At 45.9% G+C, this 12,578-nt stretch overlaps 1 protein-coding gene across 5 annotated transcripts in view; it reads right to left on the bottom strand.

Moving 5' to 3' along the window:
• LOC135522896 (band 4.1-like protein 3) overlaps nucleotides 1-12,578 on the bottom strand; it is a 127,899-nt gene that overhangs the window by 55,969 nt on the left and 59,352 nt on the right. For 4 of the 5 annotated variants that reach the window (XM_064949580.1, XM_064949579.1, XM_064949582.1 and 1 more), the window contains exons 9-12: nucleotides 10,068-10,112; nucleotides 6,021-6,173; nucleotides 5,678-5,775; nucleotides 5,282-5,457 (exon numbers count right to left, since the gene is read on the bottom strand). In XM_064949580.1, the coding sequence (XP_064805652.1) occupies nucleotides 5,282-5,457; nucleotides 5,678-5,775; nucleotides 6,021-6,173; nucleotides 10,068-10,112 (472 nt within the window). The remainder of the gene's footprint in view (nucleotides 1-5,281; nucleotides 5,458-5,677; nucleotides 5,776-6,020; nucleotides 6,174-10,067; nucleotides 10,113-12,578) is intronic. The other variant, XM_064949581.1, reaches the window with a different exon arrangement.

The raw sequence follows: 12,578 nt of genomic DNA, 5'->3' as shown, positions 1-12,578 counted from the left end.
CTGCAGCAATGTTCCAACATCTAGTGGAAAGCCTTCCCAGAGGAGTGGAGGCTGTTATAGCAGCAAAGGGTGGAACAACTCCATATTAATGCCCATGATTTTGGAATGAGATGTTTGATGAGCGGGTGTCCACATATTTTAGTCTTATATAGATCATGTAGTGTAGCTGCTCATAGAATCTAATCAGCAGTATGATATTATACAACAATATCATCAAGAGTTTCAGGTAAAACAGTAAGCAACTAGTGAAATACCAGGGTCCACATCTAGGAGGAGAAAAGGGGGTTTTCTGATTTGCTATCAGTTTCCGTGCAGAGGTTTTTCTGATTGGTTGACAACTCTCATCATAAATGCTCTCTATTAACGTCTTCTTGGACTGGAATGCTACATTCCTGATAACCTGTCATGTTTAAGCTCCTCGATACGCAGAGGCCTTACAAACATCCTTTAACTTACCGCAGCTTTGGAATTTTCCCCATTGACTGCTCAAACTACTTGTTAAAGGCTCCTTTCACACACTGAAATATCAATTTTAAAAAGCTACTGCATCAGCGTGTAAACGAGTCAGGAAATCCAAAGGTATTGGATGTGCTGTTAACTGACACATAAAACGCTGCTCCGTCGTTGCTATGAGTCAGTTACAGATGAGAGAATGGACTGCATCCCTGTTGTGGACCCAAACACAGCTAAGAAGCTGTATTCTATCATTCAGCCAAGAAAAACACATATCCTAACCAATATTAACTGTATCTAGGTTAACTTGTACCATCTCCCTACATCTGTGACGGCACAGAATGCACTCTGACTCAATTTTTACGAGCTGGGAGAAAAAGTGAGTAAATGTCAAGTCTCCTTATAGATACGGGCAACATTAACCAATAGCGGCCAAGCTAACACAACAAGGCGTTTTTTGTTTCCTCCATATTTTTTTGAAACAAACAACTGCAAGTGAACAGCTGTGAAGCGAAGGCCATGGTGCATTCACATGCTAGGCAGGGAGCTCCCCCAATCAGCACGGGAGCATGCAAGCCTGGTCAGCACTGAGGGGGGAGTCTCTAAAAAGGGCCCAAAATACAAAACAAAAATGGCCCTCGTCAAAAATAGGAAAAGGGAAGAAGCATAAATGTGATAATTAACTAGCAGACATAGCTAGCAGGGGCTACATCTACTGTTAGCATGTACAGAGACACACAGTGCATGATATCTACCTGTTGGTTTAGCGACGTTAAAACTAGCAGGTGGTTCAATTCTCGGGGATACAGACTGGGGGGTATTCCTTTTGGGTGAACTCCTTTTGGGTGAACTCCTTTTGGGTGAACTCCTTTTGGGTGAACTCCTTTTGGGTGAACTCCTTTGGGTGAACTCCTATTGGGTGAACTCCTTTTGGGTGAACTCCTTTTGGGTGAACTCCTATCGGGTGAACTCCTATTGGGTGAACTCCTATTGGGTGAACTCCTTTTGGGTGAACTCCTATTGGGTGAACTCCTTTTGGGTGAACTCCTATTGGGTGAACTCCTTTCGGGTGAACTCCTTTTGGGTGAACTCCTATTGGGTGAACTCCTTTTGGGTGAACTCCTATTGGGTGAACTCCTATTGGGTGAACTCCTTTTGGGTGAACTCCTTTTGGGTGTACTCTGCGGAGCTGAGGAGGATTGCATAGAAATTCAATATTAACATGATGATGTAATAGTATTCAAATCTGAGCATTAGGGAGTCAGCTGAGCACTTGAGAGAATATTGTTGGTTTATATTATAATTCTGTAGAGATATTGACTATAGATTTGAATACATGAATGTTAAAGGATGTGTAAGTTGTGTCTGATTCACAGTGTTATGGAAAGCCTCAGACTAAGAGATGGAGTTGAGTCTTACAGTGCTAGAGGATGGATACACTTTCGGATGGGAGGAGAACCAACCGTCAGACACTGAACTGGCTCCCATTAATGAGGAGTTGAGACATAAATATCAATGTTGCCTTTTCGGTCCAATGATAATGACGAGTCTGAATCTAATACGGGCCCCGAGGAGGCTCATATTAAATTGGCACCACACCCAATTGGCAGAGTCTCTCTGCCACATCAGTTAGCTAGTGAAATTCCGCCAAAAGAGCTCGTCACCCCGAGATGAGACATCAGCTGGGGACGCCAGTTACAACAACATTTACATTCAAATGGACCGGTTTTCATCCACAGTTCTGATACGATAGTGACGACCCATGCCGGCAATCAAGACAAAGACAGCTGGCTCACAGAGCTCTGGAAGGGGCATAAATCAAATTAAAAAACAAATTCTCCAATTAATCAGTGAACGGGGCCGAACAGGGGAGAACTGGGGGTTAAAGGGGAGGACGGGGAGAACAGGTGGGAACAGGGGATTACAGGGGAGAACAGAGAGAATGGGGATTACAGGAGAGAACAGAGAGAATGGGGGAGAACAGAGAGAATGGGGGAGAACAGAGAGAATGGGGGAGAACAGAGAGAATGGGGGAGAACAGAGAGAATGGGGGAGAACAGAGAGAATGGGGGAGAACAGGGGGTTACAGGAGAGAACAGGGAGAATGGGGGAGAACAGGGGGTTACATGGGAGAACAGGGAGAATGGGGGAGAACAGGAGAGAACAGGGGAGAACAGGGCTTTACAGTGGAGAACATGAGGTTACAGGGGGGGGTTACAGGAGAGAACAGGGAGAATGGGGGATAACAGGAGAGAACAGGGCTTTACAGGGGAGAACAGGGAGAATGGGGGATAACAGGGGGTTACAGGGGAGAACAGGGAGAATGGGGGAGAACAGGGGGTTACAGGGGAGAACAGGGAGAATGGGGGATAACAGGGGGTTACAGGGGAGAACAGGGAGAATGGGGGAGAACAGGGGGTTACAGGAGAGAACAGGGGAGAACAGGGAGAATGGGGATAACAGGAGAGAACAGGGGAGAACAGGGGGTTATAGGGGAGAACAGAGAGAATGGGGGAGAACAGGAGAGAACAGGGGAGAACAGGAGAGAACAGGGGAGAACAGGGAGAACAGGGGAGAACAGGGGGTTATAGGGGAGAACAGAGAGAATGGGGGAGAACAGGAGAGAACAGGGGAGAACAGGAGAGAACAGGGGAGAACAGGAGAGAACAGGGGGTTACATGGGAGAACAGGAGAGAATATGGGAGAACATGGGGTTACATGGGAGAACAGGGTGAATGGGGAGAACAGGAGAGAACAGGGGAGAACAGGAGAGAACAGGGGAGAACATGGGGTTACATGGGAGAACAGGGAGAATGGGGAGAACAGGAGAGAACGGGAGAACAGGAGAGAACAGTAGAGAACAGGGGAGAACAGGGGAGAACATGGGGTTACATGGGAGAACAGGAGAGAACAGGGGAGAACGGGTGGGAACAGGGGAGGACGGGTGGGAACAGGGGAGAACATGGGGTTACATGGGAGAACAGGGAGAATAGGGAGAACAGGAGAGAACAGGGGAGAACAGGGGGTTACATGGGAGAACAGGAGAGAACATGGGAGAACATGGGGTTACATGGGAGAACAGGGAGAATAGGGAGAACAGGAGAGAACAGGGGAGAACAGGGGGTTACATGGGAGAACAGGGAGAATAGGGAGAACAGGAGAGAACAGGGGGTTACATGGGAGAACAGGAGAGAACATGGGGTTACATGGGAGAAAATGGGGTTACATGGGAGAACAGGGAGAATGGGGAGAACAGGAGAGAACAGGAGAGAACAGGGGGTTACATGGGAGAACATGGGGTTACATGGGAGAAAATGGGGTTACATGGGAGAACAGGGAGAATGGGGAGAACAGGAGAGAACAGGGGAGAACAGGGGGTTACATGGGAGAACAGGAGAGAACATGGGGTTACATGGGAGAAAATGGGGTTACATGGGAGAACAGGGAGAATGGGGAGAACAGGAGAGAACAGGAGAGAACAGGGGAGAACATGGGGTTACATGGGAGAACAGCGAGAATGGGGAGAACAGGAGAGAACAGGGGAGAACAGGAGAGAACAGGGGAGAACATGGGGTTACATGGGAGAACAGGAAAGAACAGGGGAGAACGGGTGAGAACAAGGAGAACGGGTGGGAACAGGGGAGAACATGGGGAGAACGGGTGGGAACAGGGGAGAACGGGGAGAACAGTGGAGAACGGGTGGGAACAGGGAGAACAGGGGAGAACGGGTGGGAACAGGGAGAACGGGGAGAACAGGGGAGAACGGGTGGGAACAGGGGAGAACGGGTGAGAACAAGGAGAACGGGGAGAACGGGTGAGAACGGGAGAACGGGTGTGAACGGGTGGGAACAGGGGAGAACGGGGGAATGGGTGAGAACAAAAGCAGAGGGTGCGTTGCCGAGTGAAGATGTCAAAATAACACAATGGGGGCGTCTGATAAATTCCTGTGGCGAGTATCCATTCCCTCTTCGTACACAGCCGCTGTCACTATGAGCCATCTAACTGCAGCTACCTCTGTGAGCTGGCCTGAAAAATAAAGGGCATTACTCATGGTCTGGGACTGGTTGATAAAGACAGGGGAGAGGGGCACAGCCCTGGGTACTTTGAGGGGATGAAAAGGCGATGTGAGTGCAGAGCAGCGAGGATAAAACAATGGCTACAAGCTGTAATGAGTCTGAGCGACATACTGAGGCTTTAGCAACTTCACAGCACGGCTGCTTAGGGAGGTTCATGCTTTCATGTAGACTGGGAAACGGTGACGCTATCAAGCAAACGGCCACATTCAAGACAAACGGTTGAACAAAATGGCTCTGTGGAGAAGATAAAGTTGCATTGTTGTAGGGAATTTCAAGGGAAGTATACAAAATACCAATTCCCTATTCACGCCAGTGGCACTAGTCAGCCAATGACAGGTCTGGAAGGACCTGAGGCAATGTCGATTGTTGTGAAGACCAAATCAAGTGTAATTGATTGACAGATGTCACAAGGTGTGCAGTGGTATGGCCATTATGACAGATGGGTTCATTGATTGATTGGTGCCTGAGCTGTATGGTCAAATGTACTGTCCTCTTGACACCCTATCAGCTGAATTCAACAGCATAAGAGATAGTAACTTCAAAATAGGCTGGACATAGAGACAGAGGGGGACAAGGACAACATGATTTTCTTGTTCATTTAGGTTGAGTCGTTTTTGGTTGATGTCCTGTACCTAGCTTTATGGTGGCGCACTCAATGCTTTCAGGCTAACTTTCCCAACACAAACTCTATGGGAAGAAATGTGACACAATCCTCTTTCATTCCTAAGAGAAATGTTGATGGAACTACGAACCTCCGTCCAGGCTGCGCGACATGATGTAGCGCTTGCTGGTGGAGCGCTCGAAGCGGGGCGCCGGACGGACGATCTGGGAGCTGGCTCGTCGCGTCTGGGCCTGGGTTCTCCCACTGTATCGGAACTTAGAGCCCAGATTTATGAACTTCTTGGGGGGAGTTTCTGGAGACACCAACCTAGAGGACAGAGAGGAATGGTGAGGTCAGGAGAACAAGGAGGAGGTCAAGAAAGCCACACTATTACAGCAGGGATAGGAAAATGATCCCGGAGGGAAGCAGGGCATGCAACTTTTACTCCAACCCAGTGTGAAGATATACAATAGCTATAAATTTACTTTCAAAACCCTCCACTGAAATGGCAGATGTCTACACGTTGAGGTGGTGGCCCATGTCTCACCTGAAAAAGGTGTGGTGCTCCACGCAGACTTTCCATAGTCTCTTGGCCGCCCGATGGTTGGGGAGCTTGAACCCGATGGTGCTTTCAAACTGCTCAAACTGACGGCAAAACATACAGAAAAACCACACACACACACGTCATTCTATGTGATGTCATTCTATGTGATGTCATTCTATGTGATGTCATTCTATGTGATGTCATTATTTGTGATGTCAATTCTATGTGATGCCATTCTATGTGATGCCATTCTATGTGATGCCATTCTACATACATGAAACAGGATAGGGACACTTGTTTCATGTGAGGTGCTTTCATGTTAGGAGGGCCATGCTGACATGCTTACCTCTCCGGGGCGTATTTTGATGTAGAAATTATTCCTTTTATAGGAGATCTTGAGGACCTTGGGCCAGGCGAACCTGTTGATGCGCAGGCGGTCACGGTAGATCAGAAGACCGCTAGAGCACACGCCCAACATGATCTCAACACCCTCAGAATCCTGGGAAGGACCGGCAGGAACACACACCGTGGTCAACAACTTGACACTACTCAAACTACACTTTTTATTTGATTCTTTATTGCAAAATTCTTGAAACATCTGCAAACTGGTATAAAATAAAAAAAACAGGGAACTTTGGGAAAGTGTCTGGAATGTTGCAACTCAAACTAGTTTCACATTGAGGTAGCCTGGGTGTCAGTCAGTTTGGCCTTGACTCAACGCACTTTTGGATGTTGTCCTCAGTTCACTGTCGGCAGGGCTCGTCAACTCCATGCATGAAGGGCCAAAGTGCTCCTGCTTTTCTTTACTACCTAGTAGTTCATTGAATGATGAATGTTACTAATTGACCCAGAGAGTACCGAGGGGTTTCGGCCCTCCAGGCCTGGTGTTAAACGGTCCTGTTCTACAGTATGTCCACTCTTTACTAGACTCCGATACCAAGTGGAAATAAGAGAGCATCCTCTTTTATTTCTTATTTAGCGTGTTTTTTATTAGTGTTTTTTAATATACTTTTTAAAAAGATTGTTGGGTAGGGCTTGCAAGTTCAGCATTTAACTGTACTTGTGCATGTGACAAATAAGATATGTACATGATAACAGGAAAGTTGACTAATGCCAAAACAAACTGAAAACCAGGCGAAAAAAGGTTTCTTGATTGTAAAAAATAAAATTGGTTCACAATATCCAGACACCACCACTTTCTCCTACAAGATAGACGGCCTAAGACAACTGGCGATACAGCAAGCCAATTACAAAGCATTTCTCAATGACGGATTCAAATTAGCTTTGTAATTTAAATAAAATGAAATCATCATGAGAGCTGTTGTAATGTCGACGGACATATTTCACCGAAACCAAGAACTCGAGAGACAAGAAATGGACTTACATTAACCAATTATTTATCCTAAAACTATCTATTTTCACAACTCCCACTTTCACTAGTGATATATCTGGCTTTATAGCCAGGAGCAGGTCTTGGGCTCTTTCTCAATTGCCTAAAAATTCTGTCCTCTCCTCCTCTCCTTCATTGCACTGATCTGAAAGAGGTGAGGTGACCAGGTGAAAGAAGTGACCAGGTGAGAAGAACCAACCAGGTGAAAGAAGTGACCAGGTGAAAGAACCGACCAGGTGAAAGAGGTGACCAGGTGAAAGAACCGACCAGGTGAAAGAGGTGACCAGGTGAAAGAAGTGACCAGGTGAAAGAACCGACCAGGTGAAAGATATCCTTCCTGTGTGGCCCTGTCCGGGGGTGTCCTCGGATGGGGCCACAGTGTCTCCTGACCCCTCCTGTCTCAGCCTCCAGTATTTATGCTGCAGTAGTTTATGTGTCAGGGGGCTGGGGTCAGTTTGTTATATCTGGAGTACTTCTCCTGTCCAATTCAGTGTCCTGTGTGAATCTAAGTGTGCGTTCTCTAATTCTCTCCTTCTCTCTCTCGGAGGACCTGAGCCCTAGGACCATGCCCCAGGACTACCTGACATGATGACTCCTTGCTGTCCCCAGTCCACCTGGCCGTGCTGCTGCTCCAGTTTCAACTGTTCTGCCTTATTATTATTCGACCATGCTGATCATTTATGAACATTTGAACATCTTGGCCATGTTCTGTTATAATCTCCACCCGGCACAGCCGGAAGAGGACTGGCCACCCCACATATGCTCTCTCTAATTCTCTTTCTTTCTCTCTCTCTCAGAGGACCTGAGCCCGAGGACCATGCCCCAGGACTACCTGACATGATGACCCCTTGCAGTCCCCAGTCCACCTGGCCGTGCTGCTGCTCCAGTTTCAACTGTTCTGCCTTATTATTATTCGACCATGCTGGTAATTTATGAACATTTGAACATCTTGGCCATGTTCTGTTATAATCTCTACCCGGCACAGCCAGAAGAGGACTGGCCACCCCACATAGCCTGGTTCCTCTCTAGGTTTCTTCCTAGGTTTTGGCCTTTCTAGGGAGTTTTTCCTAACCACTGTGCTTCTACACCTGCATTGCTTGCTGTTTGGGGTATAAGGCTGGGTTTCTGTACAGCACTTTGAGATATCAGCTGATGTACGAAGGGCTATATAAATAAATTTGATTTGATTTGATTTGAAAGAGGTGACCAGGTGAAAGAGGTGACCAGGTGAAAGAGGTGACCAGGTGAAAGAAGTGACCAGGTGAAAGAACTGACCAGGTGAAAGAGGTGACCAGGTGAAAGAAGTGACCAGGTGAAAGAACCGACCAGGTGAAAGAACCGACCAGGTGAAAGAAGTGACCAGGTGAAAGAACCGACCAGGTGAAAGAGGTGACCAGGTGAAAGAGGTGACCAGGTGAAAGAAGTGACCAGGTGAAAGAGGTGACCAGGTGAAAGAGGTGAACAGGTGAAAGAACCGACCAGGTGAAAGAACCGACCAGGTGAAAGAGGTGACCAGGTGAAAGAACCGACCAGGTGAAAGAACCGACCAGGTGAAAGAGGTGACCAGGTGAAAGAACCAACCAGGTGAAAGCCAGTCTAATGATGATCTTCCACCATCTTGTTTTGACCTGTCATGTTCCAATCAGTGCAGATGAAGTTAAGGAGACGAGGGGAGCACAGATTTTGAAGAGAATTTAAAGAGCACACTGATGTACTTGTCGTAGCTATGAAAATGTGTACTGAACAAAAATATAAACGCAACATGCAACAATTTTAAAAGATTTTAATGAGTTACAGTTCATAGAAAGAAATCAGTGAACTGAAATTCATTAGGCCCTAATCTATATTTCACATGACTGGGCAGGGATGCAGCCATGTGTGGGCCTGTGAGGGCATAGGCCCACCCACTTTAGAGCCATGCCCAGCCATTCAGAATGACCCCCCACACACACACAGATATTTTAATGAACATTAAAATATCTGGCAACAGCTCTGTTGGACACTCCTGCAGTCAGCATGCCAATTGCACACTCCCCCAAAACGTGAATCATCTGTTGCATTGTGTTGTGTGACAAAACTGCACATTTTAGAGAGGACTTTATTTGACCCCAAGCACAAGGTGAACCTGTGTAATGATCATTCTGTTTAATTCGCTTTGTGATATGTCACATCTGTCAGGTGGATGGAATATCTTGGCAAAGGAGAAATGCTCACTAACAGGGATGTAAACATATTTGTGCACAACATTGCGTAGCGTTTATATTTTTGTTCAGCTTAGTTTAGGGTAGTAACGAGCAGCACTCAGGTATGTTCAGCTGTGTTGCACTATGAACTGTGTTCCAGTTTCATAGATGCAGAAGGTCTACAATGCAGCAGGAAGCATTTTGTCTAAACTTTCATTCGCACACCGCAATATGATGGCATTGCAAGGCCAGTGAATGTAATGGTGATTGAGGAGTCTGTCACTCATGAGGCAAAGCCTTTGACTGCAGTGACATCTACTCTGGTCTGAAATCTAATGCCATGTTCCAATTATCACACTAGCATACCACCTGAAATGCATTCCTGATTGCTTCATTCAAGTGGCATGTTAGTGTGGATATTGGAACGTAGCCTATGTGGTGCTAAGGTGGCAGATACTAGTCACATGACATCACGATGATGAGGCCTTCCCCAAAAGGTCTTGAAGTCTGCAGATCAACACAGTCGTGGTGTCACAGAGCAGATGGGGGGACAGAGGGGGTCCACAACTCCCTGTGAGTGGGATATATATGCACTGGGGCTATGAAGGGTGGGGGGGTGATGTCCTATACCTCACAACAGCCACCTAAGAGACTACAACTACAGGCATCCACAATGTCAACTCGAAACTGTGGTGAGCCAACCCCACAGCTCCAAACAATGGACTCTAACAGGTCATGCACGAAGACAGGGGTTTTCAGACAGGGACACATGTAACATACATGTAACTCTACATACACACAAACAAAATGCAAGCCTTACCTCGCCCTTAGCTGGAGACAAGCACTCAAACAGGCTTCCTACCAACTAGGACATTCAGTAAGAATAAGAAAACACAATCATAGGCTGTTCTGACCAGAGGGAAGGTTTCCATGCTATCAGTGTGATCTCTTATTTGGTTATTAACGCAAATCTGAAGTGAAATAGCTGCATGTAATTATTTCATTATTATTATATTTCAAGACAAAACAATACGCTTACTCTATTACACATTTGGTGTGAGGAGGTGAATGGTTTTTCCATTATTGCGTTGATTCACATGAGGTCAGATGATATAACCCAATCAATCGTTGGGTCAGGCTATATATACATGGCTGACAATGGAATTGTATTATCATTTTGTGGCATCCAATTGGTAGTTACAATCTTGTCTCACCGCTGCAACTCCCGTAAGGACTTGGGACAGGCGAAGGTCAGGAGCCGTGCGTCCTCCGAAACACAACCCAATCAAGCCGCGCTGCTTCTTTGACACAATGCTCACTTAACCCGGAAGCCAGTCACATCAATGTGTCATAGGAAACACCGTGCACCTGGCGACCGTGCCAGCGTGCACTGCGCCCGGCCTGCCACAGGAGTCACTTGTGCATTATGGGAAAAGACATCCATGCCGGCCAAACCCTCCCCTAACCCGGACGACGCTGGGCCAATTGTGCACCGCCCCATGGGTCCCCGGTCGCTACCAGCTGGGACCGAGCCTGGAATCTCTAGTGGCACAGCTAGTAACTGTGATGCAGTGCCTTAGACCACTGCACCACTCAGGATGCCACGGCAACAGAAATACAAATGTCCAAACAATATTTTTTGATGAAGACAAAAATGTGCCATATTTGTAAAATGTTGAGCTAAGATCTAAAAAAAAAAAAAAAAAAAAAAAAAAAAAAAAACTGTTTCTCCTCTCCTATCGTTCCTTGAGTATAATCTATCTGATACTGGAATTTTATCTGACTGTGCCATATGCATTCAAATCTATGTTATTTTATCTGACTGTGCCATATGCATTCAAATCTATGTTATGTTATCTGACTGTGCCATATGCATTCAAATCTATGTTATATTATCTGACTGTGCCATATGCATTCAAATCTATGTTATTTTATCTGACTGTGCCATATGCATTCAAATCTATGTTATTTTATCTGACTGTGCCATATGCATTAAAATCTATGTTATTTTATCTGACTGTGCCATATGCATTCAAATCTATGTTATTTTATCTGACTGTGCCATATGCATTCAAATCTATGTTATTTTATCTGACTGTGCCATATGCATTCAAATCTATGTTATTTTATCTGACTGTGCCATATGCATTCAAATTAATGTTATTTTATCTGACTGTGCCATATGCATTCAAATCTATGTCGGCGAATTGAGCCAGAGTTTTTGATTTACTTGGTTACTTAGATTTGGGTAGTTAGTCCTAAAATGTGATCCCCAGCTGACATTGCAAACAACAGAAACAAGCAACATAGTTACAAAGGAACAATATTCAACACAAAACAGACATTAGCAAGTAATAGGTAGACCATGTCTAGAGAACACACCTCTGATAGGCTAAATTCAGACCATATATAGGGAACACACCTCTGATAGGCTAAATTCAGACCATATATAGAGAACACACCTCTGATAGGATAAATTCAGACCATATATAGAGAACACACCTCTGATAGGATAAATTCAGACCATGTCTAGCGTACACACCTCTGATAGGCTAAATTCAGACCATATTTAGAGGACACACCTCTGATAGGATAAATTCAGACCATGTATAGTGAACACACCTCTAATATGCTAAATTCAGACCATGTACAGCGAACACACCTCTGATAGGCTAAATTCAGACCATGTCTAGCGTACACACCTCTGATAGGCTAAATTCATAAATTTAGTAGCAAGGTTAAACTAAACTAAACTTATTTCTCCGAGACCTGGGTTTTTGAAGTGTCACTGAGAGCAGTACACAACACCATGGATTGGACCTGAAGTGGGTTTTGAGGTGTCACTGAGAGCAGTACACAACACCATGGATTGGACCTGAAGTGGGGTTTGAGGTGTCACTGAGAGCAGTACACAACACCATGGATTGGACCTAAAGTGGGGGTTGAGGTGTCACTGAGAGCAGTACACAACACCATGGATTGGACCTGAAGTGGGGTTTGAGGTGTCACTGAGAGCAGTACACAACACCATGGATTGAACCTGAAGTGGGGTTTGAGGTGTCACTGAGAGCAGTACACAACACCATGGATTGGACCTGAAGTGGGGTTTGAGGTGTCACTGAGAGCAGTACACAACACCATGGATTGGACCTGAAGTGGGGTTTGAGGTGTCACTGAGAGCAGTACACAACACCATGGATTGGACCTAAAGTGGGGGTTGAGGTGTCACTGAGAGCAGTACACAACACCATGGATTGGACCTAAAGTGGGGGTTGAGGTGTCACTGAGAGCAGTACACAACACCATGGATTGGACCTAAAGTAGGGGTTGA

Source organism: Oncorhynchus masou, chromosome 30 (genome assembly GCF_036934945.1).
Source record: "Oncorhynchus masou masou isolate Uvic2021 chromosome 30, UVic_Omas_1.1, whole genome shotgun sequence".
NCBI lineage: Eukaryota > Metazoa > Chordata > Actinopteri > Salmoniformes > Salmonidae > Oncorhynchus > Oncorhynchus masou.
The sequence above is the reverse complement of the archived record's forward strand: the minus strand, read 5'-3'. Positions and strand labels throughout refer to the sequence as shown.